Genomic DNA, 24,337 nt, shown 5'->3' on the forward strand with positions numbered 1-24,337 from the left:
TAAGTCAGGTTCACTGATTCTCACCTGTATACAAAGAGTATAAAGATGAATCAGATATTGCAAGAAATAAGTCCGTCCTGACCAGTAATGCAGAATTTTCTTCTCTTGCTATCCCTTTGCTTAGCTTTGGAATCAGTTTGCTTTGAGAGTCGGTTAGAGGAAGACGTGCATTTTAGGGACAATGAGAAGGGGAACATCACCACACTTTACATCAATACTGCCACCTACAGATGCCTAAGTAGCAGAGAACATTATATTACATTATAATAGGAAAGCTTCCATGGATATACCTGTAAATTATATGCATTACACAGGTGTGATCCTGGTGAAAACCTATGGTCCAGATTTAATAATTATATGATTCTTTTAGGAGGTAACAAAAGTAAATATCCTTCACTAGCAATATGAGCCTATTTGCCACAGTATAGAAGACATACGTAATGGGAGTTCATAGGTTTATAGGTAAATAGTAAGTTACCCGTTTGCATATTATTACAAGCCTAGCCAATAACCAGGGATCAGAGTGATAAGTTCTTGCAAAACTGGTTAGCAGGGTTAAGAGGTGCTGAATGCAATCAATTGTGCCAGAGGTGTTGAAGGATTAAATTAATATACAACAAACATACACATGCTGTGAGCATTACAGAGATAACTGTTTCAATTGTAGGCTTATGGAAGCAGGTATAGCTGCATCTCTAATAATTATTACTTTACTTGGAGGCTATAATAGTCCATAGATGCATTTAAACAACTACTACCATTATAAAGATGAGCAAATCAAATGAGTTTTTCCTTTATGCTTGAAGATACAAACTAGCAGTAAAATGTTAATGTGTAGTGGGTGTCCCTATGTTTGCTAAAGAAACTATGTTTAATAATTAAACTGAGTGCAAATCAAATCTCTGGTGCTGATGTTCAGTGCCTCTGTGCCTGCTACTCTAATCCTGGGTTAGACAGAGTTTAGGAGTGCTGTGCAAAGGAGGATTAGTTCTTTTCTTTCTGAGGGTTTAACTTGAGTGAGGATGTTTAAAACTCTCCTGATTTCTTTCAGCTTGGCAACTGTTGCCTGGTCCCAGTTATGTTCCCCAGGTAAGAAAACTATGCAGAACCATATTTATCTGGAATAAAATCATTAGCATAAAAATATGGACAATAATTTTAGTTGTGAGGAAAAAGAATCAGATTGCTTTTGTAAAAGAAATTTTGTACATGTCTAGGTAAATGTCCTGTCTGTTCTGTGGTCTTCATAGTCATGATTAATCCTCTTTTTCCCATTTTTACATGGGCGTGGGGTGTTACATCAACATTATTCAATGTGACCACTATCCTAGAGTGTGCTGGACAATTTTATAGTATCTGTTTCATGAGTATGTGATTAATGCATTTGTATTCTATTTTGTTATTGATTATGGTGCACAGCTGGGAAATGCAAGTTTAGGTTCGAGTCATATCCAATGTTTTCTTCTGATGTAATTTTATAACCACCAATATATGCACTGTGTGATAACCTGTTGATATGTTGCTGTAAGGTGATTTATGTTCCGTAGTGTTTGCTTCAGTACACTGCCTAGTACCTGCACTTTATTTGCTCTTATCGACTGATTATGCTAACAGCACCTACTGAAGGCAGCCTTACAGGACCGGTATTTGCTCTTACGTACAAACAGAATCCAGCCATGAGATTACTTTGTGTGTTTGCGGAGTATTTTTTGAGAAAGGCAGTTTAGCCATGGTCATGTTTAGTACTAGAAGATGGAACACTAGTAAGCATCTTACTTTAATTTGATGACAAAAAGTCAGTATAGGTTCTGCTACATTACAGCCTTCCTTAATAGCTGAACTTGTTACAAATTAGTTAATTACAGTATTGCACATTTGTAGTCCAGCTAAACAGTTAGAATTGTGACCCGTTACAGAAGGATGTTACCCTCAGAAATGTATCTTGTACAAAAGGATAATTTGATTTGATAATAAGTCCAGGGACTAAAGTTTTTTTTTTTCAAGTTTCCATAAGTGACACTTCAGAGGACATCCCAGTCTTTATAGAGGTAACACAAAGACATAGAAATCAATAAAGTGCTACTGAGTTATTAGAATTGTTAATAGAAGAGGAAAAGCTTGGAATAATTACTTGAAGTCTACCATTATCTCAGATGTGACATAGGATGGTAGGATGGTGCTTTTTGTTCTTTTGGTAGCAGGAGAAAAAAACAAGTTTTTTTTTCCTGAAAAGTCACAGAATGAAGACCAGTAACAGAACCCAAAAATGAAGTAGACATGAATAAAGACATTTTGTTTGGACGGGGGTAGAGGCAACAGATTAGTGATGAACTATGATCTGCAGCTTATTTACTAAGCAGGAGGAACAAGCAAATCATTTTTAGCTGCCATCTAATTTTGATTTGTTAAATTATCTGCTTGAAACTCTTCAGTGACATCATCTCTGTCCTTTGGTTTGATTGCTGTCACAGGCCTCTTCCATTTTCAGTGTATGTGAATTTTATTCTGCCTAGATGTCAGCAGACGCCAACAGATATGACACATATATAAGAAAAGCAGGATAATGGTGACATTTGCAATGAAGTGCAGTGGTTGCTGCCGTCATCCGTTAAAAAGTGGCAGAAATGTTGTTCAATTAAAACAACTGAGGTGACAAAACAACTGAAGATGTGTAAATACTCCTGAACACTGAAAAAAAAGAAAAAAACAAGTTCTGAGGAAAAATAAGAAGTATGTCATTAAACTAGAAAGGAAAAGGTGCATGCGTGTGTGTGTGTGTGTGTGTGTGTGTGTGTGTGTGTGTGTGTGTGTGTGTTGGAGTGAAGTGCATAAGATAAGACAGTACAGAGGTGGAGTATTGAGAAATATGAACAGCAGTAAAAATGAAAAGTGACCTTGGAAAATTGATATTAAATATTCTAAAGCTGTGCAACGCATATGAGAAGGCAGTATGGAGATAGATTTAATGTGGCGCACTGGTACAGGGTTAGCATTTTCACCTCACAGCAAAAGGATCTCCGCTTCAGTTCATGGCTGGGGTGCCTTCTGTGTGGAGTCTGCACGTCCTCCCTGTGTTTGCATGGGTTTCCTCCAGGTGCTTCAGTTTCCTCCCACATTCCAAAGACATGCATCTGGAGTCTTTCTTCCTGGGCCTCTGTTGAAAATGGGCTCTGTCCCAGTCAGACTTTCCTGGTAAATAAAAATAATGTGTCTTCTTTCCAACCACGACAGAAGGTGATGACCTTCTGACAGGTATCTCTTTTACCTATAACTTTTTCTGTGAAATAGTGATTCATCACATCATTCCAACTGCCCCTCATTTCATACCCCTCTTTTTTCCTACTCTTTTCAGTGCAGCAACTATAGATGTATCTGCACTGGAGACATATGCAATAGAAAACACAATCTGTTACTCCTCAACACCAAAATCATACTAATGTATATGCCTATTATGCTGGACTTGACAACAGCCCTTCAGCATTTTCTTACATCTGCTAAGTCATTTTCATCTTTTGTGAGTTCCTCTTTCTTTTCTCCTCCTTGGTTTACTTATCCTGCAATGAAGACTTTGCATTTGTCTGTACCAAAACTCAGTTTTCATTTATGCAGCTGTTTGACCAGTTTATCCAAGCCTTGCCAGAGGTGTACTGCATGTGACAGTACTGGTGCTCATAATGACCATTACATTCAATGTCTGACATCTTGCTGTTAGAGGTACATTGCAGGCTATCTGACATGCTGCTATATTGTTGAGGACAGTGTTCTGTTTAATGACATTGTACTGATTTGTTCAATGCACATAAATAAACATCATGATTTAATATATGTCTTAGCTGCATTTATCTCTTTTTGCCCATTCATGCAAATCATGTCTTATTATTTGTTTTCTTCCCTACTCAGCTGAAAATTATTAGCTGCTTCTGCTGCCCTCCCAGGGATCAAGATCCCACCTGATACTGCCAAATGGGAAGGAAGGGGACTGGGAATGTCACATAAGACCAGTATTACCCCCAACTAATTCCATTGTGGTGGTCAGGAAAAGGAGTTTTGGAGGGAATCTCGCAAGCATCAGCTTCACAGACACTGGTGACATGCCTTTTTCTAAGCCTGCTCCTTCCTCAATGTGCTGTCATTTCCAAAGAAGGCTGGGTGAACCATGAGGTGTGTCCTGTGAGACTGTCTGCCTGCCTGCCTCCTTGACCTACCAAGGCCTACAAGCCTGCCTCTACTAGGACCCTTGAGAGATTTGCCCAGCTTGCTCCCACTCCCAGCCTCCACTAGGACCCTTGAGAGATTATCCAGCATGCTCCCACTCCCAGCCTCCACTAGGACCTGCGAGAGTTTACCCAGCATGCTCCCACTCCCAGCCTCCACTAGGACCTGCGAGAGTTTACCCAGCATGCTCCCACTCTCTGCCTCCACTAGGACCCGTGAGAGATTACCCAGCATGTTTCCACTACTGAACCTCAGGATGTCTGGGCTGTAGTCAGAGTTTCATCCTTCCATGCCACTACAGCTATTTCGGACCTTACTCACATCTCATTACAGCTTTGTACTCCATGTGAAGCATCACTATCCTGTCGTATTTATAGACTCTGTTGGGTTGTACAGCCATACATACAATGTGAGTTACCATTTCATGCTGTTAGGAAGGTGTGATGTACAGCACACAGCAAATGAAAGATATCAGTAATGCTGTTTGGACCCATCAGTTCCTCCTGTACAAGCTTCAGTCCAGTAGGTACGGGGGGGGGGGGGTTTACAGGACTGTGCGATGCAACCCTTTATATGCTGTTTTAGCTGCAGTGCAATCGAACTAACACTTGGAATATTGACACAGTTGGGGTGGCTACGTGGGGATGTGTGGTACCACAGCTTCATAATGGTCTTATGTGTAGTTAGAGTCAGGGAGTCAGTAGTGCCACATTGTGTGACAGCAGTGCTGATATCTCATTTTAGGAGTGTAACTTGTGATGGTTGCTCATGCTGTGATGCTCATTTCCATGCACTAAGCATCACCTGCTAGACTGCCACACAGCAGCCTATAAGTTCTGCAGCTGTTTTGTGCCATTGTCCATGAGATACGAATAACTGTTCTTGCTAAGTTTTTGGAATCTCACTCACCCCTTTTTAAAGTTTTTCAGTCATTCAGTATCTGAAAAATAAGCCAAGTTTTTAATTTCTGTATCTGTGCATCTGCCATGTTGAACTATAAGAATGTTGATTCTGCACACTTTTTAATGTTACTGTAAGTTAATGAAACCATGAGCATTGAGATACAGCCTGAAATATTATATTCTTTATTGCAGCAGTGATACACAGGGCACACAGTAACCATTTAAGATTGTATTGAAAACTAGGGCTTGTGTTTTAATTCATATACACAAAAATGCAAGCATACTGAAATAACTTTCCAGACAAAAGTTTATTGTATGCGGTTAATAACCTAGCTTTCATTTGTCTGCACTCCCTTGTCAGGTCTTTTGTTGAATGATACATTTTAAAATGGTGAAGAAAACACACAAATCAAGGAATAGTTTGAATTGGACTTCATGTCTGTGCCCTGAGTGACAGAGAAATTGCAACACAGAGCAGGTGGATTATAAAAAGTAAAATGATGGTATGGTTAAGATAGGATTAAGGCTAAACTTCAGCTTTTTAAGACAATTTAATGACAATGACAGTACAGTAAAAATGTTGCGTGTCAAAACATTAAATAGATTAAAATGATTTAGTAAAAATATGTGCTGCTTTTTGAAAGATATCCTTCTACACTGATTTCGAAATACAGTTATAAAGACAAGTTTTATGTTATTTTATTTGAAACTTTGTGCTGGGGTATTATAGTAAAACATTCATGTGTCAAGTGCAGTTTATTTTTACTTGCATATTGTATCATTTGAATAATTCTAGAATAAAACTATTTTGCATGGTTACACTATAGTTTCTGATTGATACAGCTTCATACCTCTCAACTGTCCAGATTTTCGCAGAATGTCCAGATTTTTGCTTCATGCTTTTGGTCCATTTCTCATAAAATTTATTGCTTTCTGGAAAATCACTGAGCACTGAAGTCACTAAATAATGACATGCATTTGAGTTTCAGACCTCATATCCTTCAGAAAAATACATGCTAGCACAGGTCCTGTTATTCTAGCAACTTTCTAAGTTTATAAGAACAATATTTCAAATCTGTCCCTACTTTCGACCTTTGTGACCCCCATTACTTTAGGCTTTGTCGGGATTTCTTGTACTAAGAGGTTGAGAGGTATGTACAGCCTTTGTCACTGTATAGTATGACAGCGTAAAATAGTATACAGAATGAGCTGTATATTACGTACAGCTATTTTGGGAAATGCCATTTGCATAGTAATTAGAAAATGACGGTAATAATACTTATTAATGTTGTATGAAATATCTTGCCAGGGTTCAAACATGGGTAGTTAGGCTCTCAAAAATGACAGCTGTCAAATTTGTCAGCAGCACAAAAAATATGCATCTTTTCCAAACTACAATGAAAATGTCAACATTTTGAACAAGCAGAATTACAGCCCTGTATTAACCAAAGTAAATGTATACTTACAACTTTAGCTGCTCTCAGCATGTTTATCTTAATGTCTTAATGGCTGTGTCTCACCAACAGCAGGCTTGAGCATCTTCTTGTTTTTCTGCAGAAGTCAATTGTGTATAATAAATGCCTCCCCCCCTCCGTAGGACTGTAAAGTAACATTTTATTACAAATCTGAAAAATGGTATTTGTCACTGTTTTGACCTGTAAAGAAGCAATTTGTATTTTTTGCACAAAGATCCTGCTCTTTTCTGTGATATAGTCAAAGATGCAATTATATGAATAGAGAAGCTGTGAAGGTAGGCCCCCCCAACTTTAGTGCTTTTACAGATGCGGTGTTTTGTTGTCAGGGATCATTACTATCTTTGTGATTACCATGTCAAAGGCAGGGCCAGTGAAGACAGCTTTGATGAATAATTCTATCTATCAAACTCTTATTGCTGTGAGGAATTTGCTGGTGTGTAAAATGTATGGTTAGAGATTTATATCTCTCAAAACTCTGCAACTATATTTGTCAAATTAAATAAAAACTTACAATTCTGCTGGCTTTGTATATTTTTGCCCCCAAATTTCAGCTCACTATTTTTTTTCGTTCTCCTTACTTTATCTGGATAGCCATCCCAGTGCCCACGTCCATCACTGGGTTTACCAGCTATTCCAATTCAACTCTGGTCAAACACCAATTTTGCTAGGAACAACATTCATGTTACATTAGCTGAGGGTTTTTTGGTATGATCTACTCATGCCCCCTTATGGCTTTCATGCTTGTGCCCAAGGGGTGGACATGCAATGGCAATGTTGCAGCATATCATTCCACATCCGTGGCAGCTCAGGCATGTCCACCCTCCACCTCCTCATTGGACTATGCCCCCCCTACTGTACAATGTCCCCCAGCTTCTCTCAGGGATTGTCATAAGAAATTCCAACGATACTGACCTCCCCTCCAGGATGGGAATACCCAACCTCCATGCAACTCCATAAGTCACCTGAGCTACTAATCAAACCCACGTCATCTGAGCCATAATCACGGCTTTATCTAGAGTGAGCTCACAGGTTCCTTACAAAAAGAATGTAAGGTATAACAAACCTGTCTTACACAGAGTGCCTGAAAGCCCTTTCTTTCTACTCAGTCTACTACAGATTCCTGAGGGGTGATCTATGCCTGGTTTACAAGGTATTCTCAATCCCCACACTTATGATTGTCCTGAATATTTGTAAGTCAAACAGTACCAGAAGCAAAATGTCTAGGGACCTGAATTTTGTTTGTGACTTAAACAGAACATGCTGAGGAGGCGTATCACAGAGACTGCCCCTCCTATGGCACAGGCGTCCCATCCATGTAAAGCTGAGTTTGTCTATTACCCAATTTAAGTACAGTCTGGACCAGTGGATGGGGAATAGGAAATTTACACTGAACATGGCACCCATGTCCCTTATGGACAGAGTTAGCTTATTAATGCCTGGCCCTCAATGTCCTATTTGGATACAGAATGTCATTATTTTTTCTGGAAAAATTGGCTAGGTTTAGAAAGGCACCCCTTTGGTTTTTTAGCCAAGTAACTATCTATGAATCTATGAAATCCCACACCACCACCAAAGCAGCCAAAATTTCATCTTATTATTTGTACAATTACATTAGAAATAAAAATAATAAAAACAATAGCATCCTTTTCTGATAGTAATTTTGTACTGTAAATGGAACATTTCATTTCAGTTATTACAAAACATATATTGTGGTCAGTATTTGAAAAAATATACTTGTCTCTATCAGTTTTACGAAGTGACAAAGTGGAAAGGCTGTACTGAAAGTTTATGATCAAGACAAATGAAAAACTGCTATAGTTAAATGTTGCAAAGTTACGTTTGTTAGATTAACTGAAAGTTGAAACCTTTGGGGGGGCAATTTTTTTTGTTCTAGATGTTTAACAATGTATTTTATTATCATAATTCAGAAAATGCTTAACACTTTATCATGGTTACACTCATACTGCCTTTTGATACAGTTATACGTTATCAATGGCAGGGTTTCTTAGATAGCATGTTACAACATGCATCCAGAATATTAAATGATAACAATTTAAAATGTAGGGACCTGCTTTAGTGAGTTCTGTAAAGCTGAGACAGAATGACTGAATATCCAGATTTTCACATACTAATTCTGAGATTGCCATTTCTCGGAGTATTCCTTTTTCTCCGAGGTATGGTGATCTCAGAGTTGGTATATACACGTTTAAGGGGTGCATGCAGGCTTGCACCCCTGCAAAAATAAGTTTTTGGAAAAAGAGTTATATTCAATATTCTCTTTTCTTTTGAATTTTCAGTCTTTTTTTTCTGTTTTTGGCAGTCAGCATTTTGAATGCTTACACCTCAGTAGAGACCCCATTAAATGATGACCATGTTACAACTTTTAGCTGAAAACTCATGGAATTGCATTGAAAATGGAAAACCAAAAGCATTTTTAAGTATGAAACACAGTCTGATTTCCATCTGCAAGGAATGAAGACCATGAACTACTTAAGGAACAGATAAACTTACAGCTTATTGTGAAGAGAATGACTGAAAATCTGGTGGCAAGTCTGCAGTCCAAAAGGTTAGGTAAGGATTGTAAAGATAATGAATTATGGTTTTAATTCATAGAACATACCACACAGGGGGTCAGTGCTGGATTATGATAGCACAGGGAAAGTGTAAATGAAGAGAAGGTCTGTTTCCTCTATGATTAAAATTATTTTCTGTTTCTTACAAAAATCTGCAGATGTGGTCTAAATGAGTGAAGGAGAGCTGGTTGTATGCTAGATATATGACAGTAGTAGACTCATCAACCAAACTTTGCCATCACCTAGTTTGTTGTCACCCATAACATGAAGAATCAAGTGCTAACACAGACAAAAATCCTAGAAAAAAAGCATTTTTTCTTTCTTTTTGTTTTTATTGACCTCCACAATTTCATGCAGCAGACTCTACACTCTGCACTTCTGGACTTTATTGTTCTAACTCCAAGTTTATTGCATGCTGTGGAAATGGAAATTCCAGACCTCAACAACCCTGACTGAAAAACGGCATCTCTCACACTGATGAGAACATTTTTGATCTAGTTGATATCATCACATTCCGATACTGGAAGCTATATTTTTATCTAGTTGACATCATCAATCTCTAACACAGGAGATAACATTTTTGACCCAGATTATACTATCAAACCGTAACATAGGAGATAATATTTTTGATCTGGTTGACTTCATCAAACTGTGTGTCAACAAATATATGTGAAAATAGATAGGACCAGGAAGCATACAGATGGAGTAGATACTGAGAATAAACTATTTCTAAACTAGCCCTGGCAGCTCAGAAATGTAAGAGGGATGTGTGGGTAGGGGTAATAAAGGAGAGTTGAGTAGGGAACAGCTCATACAGACCTCCAGTAGGAAGGAAACAAATGTTGTACAACCTTAGGCATCCTATTCAGGAGCGACTTATGTCTTAGTACCCTCAACATGACTGCAGCAAGCGGCTGTTCACTTAAAGCTGATCTCAGATGGAAAATGTCAGAGGTTAAGCTTAGAATAAAATATCAGACAGTTGACTGAGAAGCAGCCTTAATGAAAAAGGACTGACTGGAAACTGACCTAGGCAGAAAACTGGAAAATTATTCATAAAGTGGATAAGTTATGATATAAGCCTGCTGTCTTTCACAGGGCTAATTGATTTCTTTCTCAATTATTGTTTATTGGCATGCTTGCTGTTATGTCCTTAACAAGTATATGTGTGTGTGAAATGCCCCATTTAGGGGCAATCTAGTTAAGTGACATTGCTTAGAGTCAAACTCTGAACCGTAATTATTAGCAGGCAAGTGCCTTAAACCTCCACACCATCTGTCAGGCCTCCTTTAATTTTGTTTTTGTAAATCACTGAGGATTACAGTCTGTCAGTGTCAGTCATAGAGTTTCATTAATGTGTTAATCAATCTCAGTGGTACAACAGGTAGCATACCTGCTCCTAGTGCACAAGGCTGTGGGTTCTTTTCCCACAATAGGTAAATTGAATGTTAACACTACCATGCAGCAAAAGGGTGGGGGGTTCTGTATTCCTGAGTGTGTTCTCGTTTGGATGAGATATCTAGTAACTATAAACCTGTTGTTGGGTTGCCAGCCATTCCGTATTACCCCAGCACACCATTTTTTAAAGGTAACATAGGCAATTTATCCCTCAAGAGCAACAGTCAATGAATTTGTGGATGAAGCTTTGAAATGTAAAGTTGTTTGCCAGCGACAACCTCTTCATTGGTTACAGATCTCTTTAATGTGGAATTATTCACATGACTTTTATTTCTGCAGAGATTGTGCATATTGAATGATTTTGGTGGATTATAATGACAACAGCTTGAATGGCCTTTTATGGTTGAAATACTCTGAGATGGGTAGCTTTGTCATTATTGGTTCATGTGTTTTGTTTCACTGCTTACTGGAAAAATGTTAAAAACTACAAGTTTAAAACACACTTTAACAAGTGGTGCTATATTAAACAAGGAATATAAATTACTACAAGTAAGGTGATTCAAGGAACACATGCATTTATGCATGGTTCTAAAAATATGTGCAGGGGGGTCCATGGTTTGAAAAAAGCCAAAGGTATACTTAATCTGCCATGGCCAAATGAATTTTCTATGAATGTGGGTTTCAATGCAGTTTTAAAGAATGTGAGTTTCAAGGGGAGAGTTTACTGTTGCTCATGCCATCTGCTTTCATTGTGAGACTGTACAGTCTTGTTTAGCAAATGGCTATTGGTGTTTGTGCAATAAAATACAAAATAAAAATTTAGTATGCCTACTGACAGGTTTGCAAAATCTTCATGGTAACTGGGGAGAAACAGTCAAGTAATGAGACACTGGAATGGCTGTGGGTGTGGTGTGAGGTGGGGGATACAAGCCCTGATGCATCCATTACCCTGCCTAGGGTCCAATAAAGCCTTAGCCAATGGAATAAAGTGCTTATAGTTTATAATTTTTTTGGCTGGCAAATAAAATAAAATATTTATCAGTTTTGAGCATATTAAATTATTGTTTTAAGTTTAATCTCTATTCATAACTCTCAACTTCTTTGTTTGAAAATTCTGGACAAAGCCAAAAATAATGGGCCAAATCAGGAATAATGGTTAAATATTATTCTAATTTACGTTAAAAAAGTTAATATAACAACAGGTTTTGCATTGACATGCATTTTCTGAATAATAAGTATGAACCTCTAATATCTGCCATTATCGACTGACTGTAATCCACTGCAATTTACCAGAAAATCAAAAATTTCATAAGCTTAGGTGAAAATACGAAGCAAAATCAATGATGTTCTGTGAAATCAGGGGCAATTGAGAGGTACACCTCTATACAATGTTGCACAAAATTGCCACCATAAACAAAGACTAAACCAGAAACTCCTATTTAAGAAACAGCTGCCTCTTGTATAAGAAAGTGAAATGCACAATGTCAAATAAATGAAGTATGTAAAAAGACTTGTAAGAAATGTAAATCCGTTTAAAAAAAAATGCCCACCCAAACTTAACTGGAACAAAAAACCTATACTAGAAACTGAAAAGTAAATTAATTTGAAGACAGCACAAACAATGCAATAAGCTAACCTTAAACATCCAGCAATCATCTTCTAATTAGGTCTCATGACATCATGCAGCGACTACCTCCCCAAGTGAAAACAGCTCTGTTGTTCTTCTTTTCCCAGTTAGGGGTTGCCACAATGGAACTCCGGTCTGCTAATGATTGGCAGTAGATTTTTACAGTGCCAAGGTGCCATTTCATCACCCAAACTTCAACAAAGGCACACCCATTTACGCATGTCTTTTGAATGCCACTACACCGCAGGGAGGACATGCAGACTCCACACAGAAGGTGCTCCAGCTGAGAATCGAACGGGAGAACCTCTTGCTGTGAGGCGACAACGCTACCGCTGCACCACTGTATCAAGCCTTATACAGTTCTCAAATACTAACATACGTCACTGTAGAACTTGATCTCAGAAATTTCCCCTTCATAAATACAAAACATAGATGAAAAAACAAATTAATACCATGCAAATAAATAAATAAACATCCTAACTAACTAAAACACGGACAATTAACTCCTTATCCTACCATTATTTAGTGGATGTGACTCTCTAACTGAAGAAAACGTGCCCCAACCCAGAAAATTGTACTCTCTTACCAGTTATAATGTTCTCTTAGACCGTACAGACAGAATAATAGAATTAAAAAAAATAATATGTAAAGAAGACACTCAAACTCCACTTTGACAAAAAAAGGGAATAATGGCTACCTTGAATAACACCATATTCCTATTGACAAAGGTATTTTTGGGGAAGTTTCAGTTTTTTTAATTTATTTAATGACCCAAAACTGACACTAGAGGGCTTGGGGGTTAGGAGGTTAGAGCATGGTAGTGTTAAATTGGGAGTACAGAGTAACCAGGAATGTCTGTCAGGCATCTCACACTTAACTAAAGACACTCTGTACCAACTCAATGAAATTCCTAGCTTCCAGCAGCAAGATTCATAACTCACTGCTAAATAATAAGTCTGCATGAATCATCTTATCACTTCTTCTCAATTTTCCTCTCTTGCTGCTCATTCATGAAACATTTTAAGTAATGAGGCCTTGTACTACCACGCACAGATGTAGTGCAAACTGAAAAGTATAAATATTAAGCGAATACACTAAAATGAAATGACAATGTGGAAAAGCACTAAATGGAATATGTGAGACAGATATGTGACATCTGGTACTGAAGGGACAGTATAAAGTAAGTGATACATTTTATTGCTATGAGTTAGTTTATAACTTTGCTACCTTCCTACAGTAGCAGAAGAAGGCAACAAAACCCATTAGTGTTACCAACCTCATATGTAAAGCTATGGAGTGTATTATCTCAGAATTCATTAATCTAGACATTGAAAATCTCTTAATCTAGGACCCCTGTCATCTTTTAAAAAGTAATCAAAGCAATGGATACTAGTTATGCAGTACATGTAGCAGAACTGGACCTGGCCTAAACTTTTGACACTGTTCCACATGCAGGCATTATTCACAGTCTCATAAATCTGAATATAAATCATTATGTTGTAAGGTGGATAGTTAACTGGCTCTCTGACAAACCATACCTCTCAACTGTGCAGAATTTTGCAGAATGCCCTGATTTTTAACTCATATTTTTGGTCTGTTCTTCAGAAAATCTGATTTTTTTTTCTGGCATGTCATTTAGGATTAAAGTCACTAAATAATGACAGATATGTGAGTTTCAGCTTCTATATCCTTCAGAAAATGAATTCAAATGTAAAACTTGTTATTCTTGCAACATTGTAAGTTTATAAGAGTAATATTTAAAATATATCCCCGATTTTGGCCTTGCCCAGAATTCTTGCACTAAGAGGAAGAGAAGTATGGATTGAATCCATGTGGTTAGTGTCACAGGTGCCACTTTTGAAAACAAAAAAGGTTACCAGTGGTATACCACTGGGTAAGTGCTGGACCCATTCCTATTTGTCATCTATTTCTCAGACCTTCAGGGCAGTACGCCAGAGATACTGATATTAAAACTGGCAGACAACTGTAAATCGGGTGTTATTATTCAATCGTCCACAGATATTAGACTGTGTTAACAATTGGTAAAAAGATAATGGTGTCAAATTAAATGTAAAAATATGTAGCATAGTCCATTTTAATAACATATTTTCACATACTATATAGGTGACACACCCCTCCAATCAAGCACTGTGGTAAGGAATCTAGGCATTCTAGTTGCTGAAAGCCTTCTACTTGGCTTGTCTCATTTCCAAAGGCAGTCCTACTGGGTCCAAGGAAGTCTTAGTTCCTTTTTACTTGTAGCTCATCAGACCAGTTATTGAGTATAATGCACCTTTTGGTATATATTTGTGTAAACATATCACTGAACTTGACAGAGTTCAGAGATTCACAACTAGAAGATCAAAGGCCACAGAAATCTAAGTTGTCAAGCCAAAATGGCAGTATTGTCTCTGTACTCAGTCTCTTACTGACTCCTCCAAAAAGATTTTTGTCTAGCCTTTTGAGCCATGAAAGATCAAACCATCTTTGACTTCCTTTTCCTTGCAGGAAAAATGGTAGCTGAAATGCCTCGTTAAAAGAAAGAAACTTTCATCAACAGATAAATAAAACACACTGGCATGATAGATTCATAGTCCAGTTTATCCTTCACAGTTGGAACAAATGTCCGCTACACATCAAGCAGAGTAGCACCCTTTCTACCTCAAGGTAAACCTAGATAATGAGATCAGCAGCCTCAACTTCTCTCTTGGTCTGTCTAGGTTTGCCTTCCTTGTCGCTGGAGTGAATTCTGAATACAGATTTTCAGTTTTTTGTCTTGGCTTATAATAATAAACAGACTGATCAGCCTGATTGTCTAGTACTAAACTATGATCACACTCTCACACACACACACACACACACACACACACACACACATATATATATATATATATATATATATATATATATATACACCCAGCACCATAAACATTTTTCATTTATATAGAAACTCCACAGGTAACACACCATTCACAACAGACCTGTATTTCACCTTACAGCTTTCTCATTTTTCATTTTTTTCTGTGTATGCCAACAATCTGTGCCATGGCCTCTCCAGCCAAGACCGGAATAGCTGGTCAAGAGGAGACGGTCAACACCAGCACCACACCACATGGAACACATAGTCCTCCAGAACACCCAACATCACAGCCCTCACATAAAAAGACAAACCACACACCCACCTTTGTGGAAGCCCTCAGTAGAAATCTATCCAAACAGCAGAGACCTCCAAGGCAGAAATTCACTCGACCACCACAACACAGCACAAACCACAAGACACATAGCTCACCTACACAGTGTGCCCCTCAACCTAAGCCCCTAAGGCAAAACAGCTTGCCCAATACAATAATCATAGGTGACTCAATAGTGAGGCACACTGATGTCCCACTCACTAGGTTGAATAAGGAGAAGGTAACAGTCAGCTGTTTATCAGATGCCAGAATCCGACACATAACACACGCACTCAGGTCACTCCACAACAAGTACAGGTATGACTCTGTCATTGTTCATGTGGGTGTGAATGACCTGAGATGCACCTCCCTGGATTACATGAAAAGAGACATGGTAGAGCTCATGGATTATATGGCCCAGGCAGGTATGACCTTAGCCCTGAGCAGCATCTTACCATCACCCAGAATGCTACCCCAGTACAAACAGAAAATGATTGACTTCAACAATTGGCTAAGTTTCTGGTGTCATTCTGAGGGGCTCCAGTATCTGCCTGCTTGGGATGACATGATTGACAGACCTCGATGCTTTGCCAGAGATGGCCTGCATCTGTCACCCCTGGGTTTCTGGGCACTGGCTAAGGCTCTTGCCACCCCTATAATGCCTTTTTTAAGCAGTGTTCCAAAGACAAAATTACCACCATAGCAGCTATAAATAAATGCAATCTGAGGTTCATGCTGCTCACTGCTAGAAGTCTAAATCTCAAGATGCACTTGCTTGAAACACTCTTCAAAATGGAGAACATCAACATTTGTGGTGTAACGGAGACCTGGTTTAAAGCAGCAGAAAGCACCCCTGTGCTACCAGACTATAACTCATTCCACACCTTTAGGTCCCAGAATGTGGACCGAAGCTCCAAAGGCGGTGGTGTCTCCTTATTCATAAAGGCTATGCACACCTCCAGACTAGTATCCCAGCATAATGCATTTGAGATACTCCAGGTACAACTATCATTGGGTAAGATAGTGATTAAGGTCGTAGCCTGCTATAGGTCCCCAGCCATGTCCCAAGACTCTCACTCTACATTCCTAAGCACCCTGGAAACTATTAAGATCCAAAGCAACACTCTCATACTAGGTGACTTCAACTACCCATCCATCAACTGGGAAAACTAGTTATGTACCAATGCACTGGCCCAACACTTCCTGGAATTCATCAATTTCAATGGCCTGGACCAGCTCATTCTTACCCCCACTAGAGGATGCAACTTCCTTGATCTGGTTATTACTAACATGGACAACCATTGCTCTACAACAATAGTAAATTCCTCCCTGGTTAGATTTGACCACAAACTAATCACCATGGAAATCCTCATCTCACCCACACCCCCCGCAAAGGTATCCACTATGAAAAACTTCTCCAAAGCTGACTTTGGAGTCCTAAAAACAGAGGTGACTAACTTCATGGCAACTATGCCAATGGAAAATAGGTGCATGACTGCTGAATCATACACCAATGCACTGTATGAACACGCACATAAATGCATAAAACTAGCCATACCCAACAGAAGCAAGATGCTCTCCTCAAAAAAAAGAAGCCAATTTGGTGGTCCCCTGCCATTAATAAACTCTACAACAGAAGGAAGAAACTGTTGCAGAAAAAGGTGAAGTCCCAAGACTGGAAAAATTCCCTTATCAGCCTTAACAAAAAGTTGAGATGCCTCATCAAAACCTCCAAAGCCAGCTATGAACGCAGAATTGCAGCAGACACTAAAAACAACCACAAAGCCTTCTATAGTTATATCAAGAATCTCCATGGCAATACCCAGATTTGCTCTGAGTTACTGCAGAATGGCACCTCCTATACTGAGCCAACAGATATTGCCAACATACTGGCCGACAGATTCAGTGCCAACTTTACCCCCCCCCCCCACAAAGGACCAATCTCAATACCGGAAGAATGCCAGGCACCCAGAATACAGCTTCCATGGAACCCGACAACATCCCTGGCTGTGTTCTACATGAATTACAAAGTGAACTGGCACCACATCTGTGTGCCCTGTTCACTCACAGCCTCACCTCAGGCTTTGTCCCTAATGAATGGCACACTGCTACAGTCATCCCTCTCCATAAAAGAGGAGTGACTACATACCTGGAAATTATCGCCCCATTAGCCTGATGAGTCTGATATGTAAGGCTATGGAGCACATCATCATGGACCCAATTAACAAGGATATAGGGAATCTACAAACTCTAGATCCCACGCAGTTTGGTTTTGTGAAAGGTAGATCATGCCTGCTCAACTTGGTTGACTTCTGTGAGTCAGTCACCAGAGCTGTAGATGAAGGTAAGGCAGTTCAAACAGCCTACCTCAATCTGGCCAAGGTCATTGATACCATTCCTCACTCAGGAATTATTGATAAGCTCATCAAACTAGGCATCAACCCTATATCGTTAGGTGGGTTGCAAATTGGCTTACAGATAGAACCCACAGTGTGAAAGTAGCGGACTCCAAGTTAGACTGCCAGCGAGTCACGAGTGGAGTCCCACAAGAATAGGTCCTGGGTCCTCTCCTGTTTGGCATCTACATCTCAGAAGTCCAGGCCAACATGGAGGGACTCTGGCTGACCAGGTTTGCAGACGACTGCAAGCTGGGAGCCATTATTAACTCCCCAAGTGATGCAGACATCCTACAGAAAGGCCTCACTGAGACCAGTGACTGGTGTCAAAGTCATGGCCTTAAGCTTAATGCCAAAAAATGTGTTGTCATCCCCTTTGGGAAAAACTCAGTTCCCACTAATTACCACATTAACGGGAGCCCACTGAACTCTGAAGGCATTATAAGAGATCTGAGAACACAGGTTGACAGCAACCTCTCCTTTGACCACCACATTGCCACTGTGGTCAGAAAATCCTTCTATGTGACACATCTCATTACCAAGGGTTTTGCATCCAGGAAGAAAGAGGTCATCATTTCTCTTTACTCTTCTCTCATTAGACCAGTCATAGAGTATAATGCCCCATTTTGCATGTGCCTCACTAGACACCTGCAACAGTTGGATAGGCCATAGAAGTACCTCATAAAGAGGATCCTAGGCTTTAAACACATGTCCTACATGGACAGACTCAAAAATCTCCAGCTATTCTCTGTCTCATTTCGTCTACTAAGAGGTGATCACTGCTTGACTTACAAAGCCATGTCTGACCCAGCTCTGTTAGAAATGCTACAGCTAAAGAAATCTCAGTCCCTCCACACCACACACTCCAGAGACCTCAACCTCATTACCACAACAGAACATGCTGGAGGGACAGGTTCATAACCCAGAGACTGCCCATGCTCTGGAATAGACTTCCCATACATGTCAAGAGCACCTCACTAGCCCTCTTCAAGAGAAATCTTGATGACTGGATGGGAAATATAAAGTTCACCTCGGGGATCACTCCAATGGCTCTACTTGATAGAGACACTGGGAACTAACATCGGACAGCACAATGCCAGGGTACTTCTATGGGCTAGGCTTGTAAAGGCTCCAGGGCCATTAGCCTAGTACACACCTATGAACCAGCAGTTGGTTATATATATGTATACGCATATGTACATATATTATATATGGGTTTCCCACGAGTTTGTGATCAGCAGCTTGTCAAGCCCAGAAAACTGCTGGCACAGCTGATTGAAAATCAGCTGATCATAAATGCTGCCAGTTGTTTTGTGCAAGATTGTGGTAAAGTGTTGATTTTGTCCTTTCTCTACTGTAGTGCAGTTTTGGAGTTGGTCTGTATAATTAACTGGGTTCACAGGTTCATAGGACAATACTAAGCTATTGGCCCAGAGGCCCTTATAAGCCTAGCCAAGAATTTTTCCCATATTCCCACAAAGTCAGAAGCTGTTTCCCCTGTCCAGTAGGGACACAGGTTGTATCCCAGGGGTGTATTTTTTGTTTCCCATCCAATCGTCCAAGTTCCTCTTAAAGAGGGCTGGAGGGGTACTCTGTCTGACATGGAGAGGGAGTCTATTCCACAGATGGGGTAGTCTTTGGGACACAAATCTATCCTGCCAACAAGTTCTGTTAATGTCACAGATCAGGTCGAGGCCATGTGTGTGGGTTGCGCGAGTGGAGTTTGACTTATGGATATGCAGCAACTTCATCAAGGCTGGGTCTTAGATGGCCTTGTATGCCAGGCACAGGTCACCTCTGAGCAGTCTGTATGAGACTGAGTAGAGGAAGAGGGCTTTTAGCCTATCTGTATAGGATACATGTTTGAGACCCTGGATTTTGGGGATGAACAAGATTTCTTATTTTCGTTTGTTTACAAGTTGTGCTCGATCGGTTGCTATTCGATATGTTAAAGCTTCAATCAACTATCATACATTCATATACACACACATATATATATATATATATATATATATATATATATATATATATATAGTCAAAATGTTTCAAAATATCTAAACCATAACATCTGAAATAAAACCCTGTCAAAAAAAATAAATAAATAACAAAACAGCTACATCCCGACTCACCTTAATTAAATATACCAACTCCAAGATCACACAACACACAACTTCTTACCCAAGTGTAAACAGTCTCTCACAAACACTAGAGTAAGCTGTTAACTGAGCCAGTATGTAGGGCACATACAAAGGCACATACATACATTCACATCCACACACACATACACATGTGCACACAAACACACACACACACACACACACACACACACACACACACACACACACACACACACACACACACACACACACAAAGGCATATGGCAATTTTTAGTATATTCTGCAAACATTGATCAAATAGGTTTGACGTAATGCAGAATACTCTAAAAATCGACCAGCTGTATTCCAAAATAATGAACATCACCCTATATATACTAAAAATAATGTCCTGAAAGTAATTATACTGAATGCACAATATTGAAAGGTAAAAACACTGAAATATTAAAATGTGGAAATCAAAATACCTAATCCTGTATGTGTGTAGAGGGCCGGATTTACACCCCCTGCAGGATTGATGTTAGTGCATATTTACACATTTCACTAACAGGGGAGTCATTTTGTTTGTTGACTAGCTGTGTAAAGATTCAGTGTGCATATGTAACCATTATGGTGTCTGCCAAATATCCCAACTTATAAACTAAAACAGTGAGTAACAAGGTCACACAGACAAACCAATCAGTAAAAACTAAAAGAAGAATCTAGCCAAGCTAGAGTTTCCCCTAAGGAATCACATAGTGGAATGTCTAGCTTGGCTAGATTTTTCTTTTAGTTTTTACTGATTGATTTTGTCTGTGTGACCTTGTTACTCACTGTTTTAGTTTGTTAGTTGGCATATTTGGCAGACACACTAATGGTTATGGACATCAGCTGGGTACGACAACCCCGTGTTTCCAACTGTTAGCCAAACATTCCACTTATGCTGTGCTGACGAGGCCATAAGAAGGCCAAAGCATGCATATCCACAGCTAGTGGGGTTTGGCATTATTGGCTTGAGTTTGTCCATAATAGACTTAAAAAGGGGAATAAAAGTCATGGACATTCAGAGCTGCCATATAGCTGAAACACCTAAAGTCCTGAAGGGTCATTTGCATATATCCCATGTTACCTCTAATGCAAGTGGTTTTAAGGAATCACATAGTGGAAAGTCTAGCTTGACTAGATTTTTCTTTTAGTTTTTACAGATTGGTTTGTCTGTGTGACCTTGTTACTCACTGTTTTAGTTTGTTAGTTGAGATATTTGGCAGACACCCTAATGGTTATGGACATCAGCTGGGTACGACAACCCCATATTTCCAAATATTAGCCAGGTATTCCACTTATGCTATGCTGACAATTCCACAAAAAGGCTGAACCATGTATGTCCACAGTTAGTGGGGTTTGGCATTATTGGTCTGAGTTTGTCTATAACAGGCTTAAAAAGGAAAAAAAAAATCATGGACATTCAGAATTCTCATAGAGCTGAAACACCTGATGTCTTTAAGGGGTCCTATGCATATATCTCATGTTATCTCTAATGCAAGAGGTTTTAAGGAATCACACAGTGGAACATCTAGCTTGGCTAGATTTTTCTTCTATTTTTTTTAGTGATTAATTATTAATAGGTATTTTGAATTCAAAAACAACAAAATGAGAAGAATTTATGCACAAGAAATGTTTCAATAATGAAACTGAGCACTTTTGTCTATAAAATGACAAGACTTCATCAGCCTGCATTTTGAATTCAACATTAATAAGGTCTAGGTAAGAGGAGAGGGTTACTGCTGTGCATGTACATGTAATATGTGCATTATGTGCATGTGTGTGTGTGTGTGTGTGTGTGTGTGTGTGTGTGTGTGTGTGTGTCTGTGTGTGCTTGTGTGCGTGCGTGTAAGAAAAGTTTTTTTCACAATGCAGTGTGAGGGTATGAAGTTAGGGTTAGGGTTGGGATACATCCTAACTCATTTATGGTAACTCATGTATACTAACCCTACCCACTTAATTTGCCCCTTATTAACCCTACAAATTACCTTATGAGAAACCATCTCCTTAAGAGTACTACTATTCAGACAAAGTCTCTCTGAACATAATGTTAGTTTTGTATGAGTTTTGGGATGACTGATTACAAAAGGAAAGTTTAATTTCCTTTTGTGATCAATACAATATGGAGTATGGATGGTTTGGATATAGGTTTTGGAGTTGTGAGGTTCAGAGAGTTTGGGAAATGAAGTCTTGGTGTTATTTTAGGTCTTTAATATTTGGTAAGTTATGCATTCAGGAGTAATGGTTGTAATTATATATATATATATATATATATATATATATATATATATATATATATATATATATATATTACACATTGTATACACACACACACACACACACACACAGAATTCTGAGTTGAAAAAGTCAAATAATTTTTTTTTTGGGATATTAATACCTAAAATCAATGTTTCTTCTTGTAAGTTGCTGTGCAGCTCAGCTGAACAAAAAGTCATAGTTAACAGAACAGGCAGTTCTGTAAATCCTAGCCAAATCTGGCATACCTGGGCAGTTTCCTAAATCCTGCAACAAAACAATGTTTCACTGTGTATTGATAAACCTTGAACCCCACAGAATCACCTTTGACTTTTTTGTTCTTAAATGCCGTTTGAAATTACAGTGCTTTAACTTTCCTGATTTTATACAAAATATTAATGCAGCATTCCTCATTCTCTTCCAGTGTGTCCTAATCCAAGAGAAATAAGAACCCTCTGGCACTATTACCCTTATTGTTTTGCAGCCATGAAAATATTCAAATTATTTTAGTCACTAATATAAATCTGTGAAAAGACGGCTTATAGATTAGAAATCAGGACAAACTGCACTGCTGACTTGCTGTTACCAGTGATAGAAACATGATTCTACTTGCTGACTTGAATCCCATAACAGTGACCATGACCCAGGGAGTATGGCAGCTCTGAGGGTCTCTGCTTACATGTACATATTTCTAGCAGGTTCAATAAACATAAACTAGGCAGCATCTGCCTTTAGTTGTCATTCTCTCACCATGCAGTTTCCATTGTGGCAGTACAGACAATACAAAAGAAGTTAACAAATAGATGGAAATTATTTACCTATTTCACATACCATTTTCAAGAAACACACATATATATTTTAAAATTACAATTAATTTGCTAAATGTAAACAAAAGAAAGAAAAGAAATTTTAATCTAGTCACACCTTCTATCTAGATTTTTATATATCAGACTTCAAGACTGCAGGCAGCCTAAACACTTTTCCTCCTTTGACTCGCACAAAATCAGAACATTTATTTATTCTAGTGCTGTATCTAACAACAGCAGTTTGCTACAGTTCACTGCCAGTCTTTTTCACTTTTTTCAATGGCCTTGCTAAATGTGTTGAGTTTGTTGGTTTATTTCAAGTAGTATGTTTATAATGCATAGGTTTTCTCAGTAATGTGTCAATTTCTTGCTTTAACACTGCTTCTGAATTGGCTGAAGACCAGAACACCATCTTGCAAAATATTGTTGTAACCATTACTCTAGCCATCTGCACGCTCACTCCATTTGCCTGCTTTGTTGACAGTCCTGTAAGATATGAGACCATCCACTCACCTACGGTCTTTTTTAACATATGCGTAAGTTCTTAGTGAACTGGCTTTTTGTGTTGTCTTTACTAAACTAGAGGCAATAACCTCATTAAGGAACAGAAGTAAATATGTAATTTTCCTCACTGAGGGCTTTTCATTCCCTTTCTTATGTTACTTGTAGCACTCCATTCATAGAAAGTATAATTTAGTACTTTATTTTCTGTTTCATGTATTACCTGTAAATTTGGTCTCTATTCACATTGTATTGTGTTTCTGTGAAGTTTTATTTATTTTTGTTTTCACATCATCTAATACATTATGTGGCTTATGGAAACAAAGATGAATCAGATGAGTGAGCAGCACAGGCAGGCTGGCCTTAGCAATTGCTAGGCCCTTTTTAGACCATGTTGTGTGGCCCTTCAGCTGCCCCCCCATTTACCACCCCAACAATTCCTCCACTTGTTGGCTTCTTGGACTCAAGTATATTTCACATCAAGTATCAAGAGTATATGCTACTATTGTGTTGTTGTTGTTGTGTCTTTCGGCTTTTCCTGGTTAGGGGTCGCCACAGCGGAACTCTAGTCCGCTAATGATTGGCAGTAGATTTTTATGTGCCGAGTTGCCGGCCCAGACGCATAACCTTCAACGAAGGTATGTCCATTCATGCATATCTCCACACAGAAGACTCTCTAGCTGAGAATCAAACAGGACAACGTCTTACTGTGAGGCGACAATGCTACCGCAGCACCACCACCGCAGATATGCTACTACTGTGTATTAAAAATAAAACAATATTATACTTTGTCATGACATGTTAAAACAGAAGTGAAAATTGGACTCCCTGATTACCCCCAGCTCCAACATCTCCTGTAGCTCTTCTCTCAGGGTCTGCTTTA

At 38.9% G+C, this 24,337-nt stretch overlaps 1 protein-coding gene across 2 annotated transcripts in view; it reads left to right on the plus strand.

Annotated features, from left to right (window-relative positions):
• Positions 1-948: 948 nt before the first annotated feature.
• CLTRN (collectrin, amino acid transport regulator) overlaps positions 949-24,337 on the plus strand; it is a 353,197-nt gene continuing 329,808 nt past the window's right edge. The window contains exon 1 of one of the 2 annotated variants that reach the window (XM_044073072.1): positions 949-1,089. In XM_044073072.1, coding sequence (XP_043929007.1) covers positions 1,023-1,089 — 67 coding nt within the window. In that variant the 5' untranslated portion in view covers positions 949-1,022. The remainder of the gene's footprint in view (positions 1,090-24,337) is intronic. The other variant, XM_044073071.1, reaches the window with a different exon arrangement.

This window comes from Protopterus annectens, chromosome 5.part1, assembly GCF_019279795.1.
Source record: "Protopterus annectens isolate FY-2018-M chromosome 5.part1, PAN1.0, whole genome shotgun sequence".
NCBI classification, from domain to species: domain Eukaryota; kingdom Metazoa; phylum Chordata; order Ceratodontiformes; family Protopteridae; genus Protopterus; species Protopterus annectens.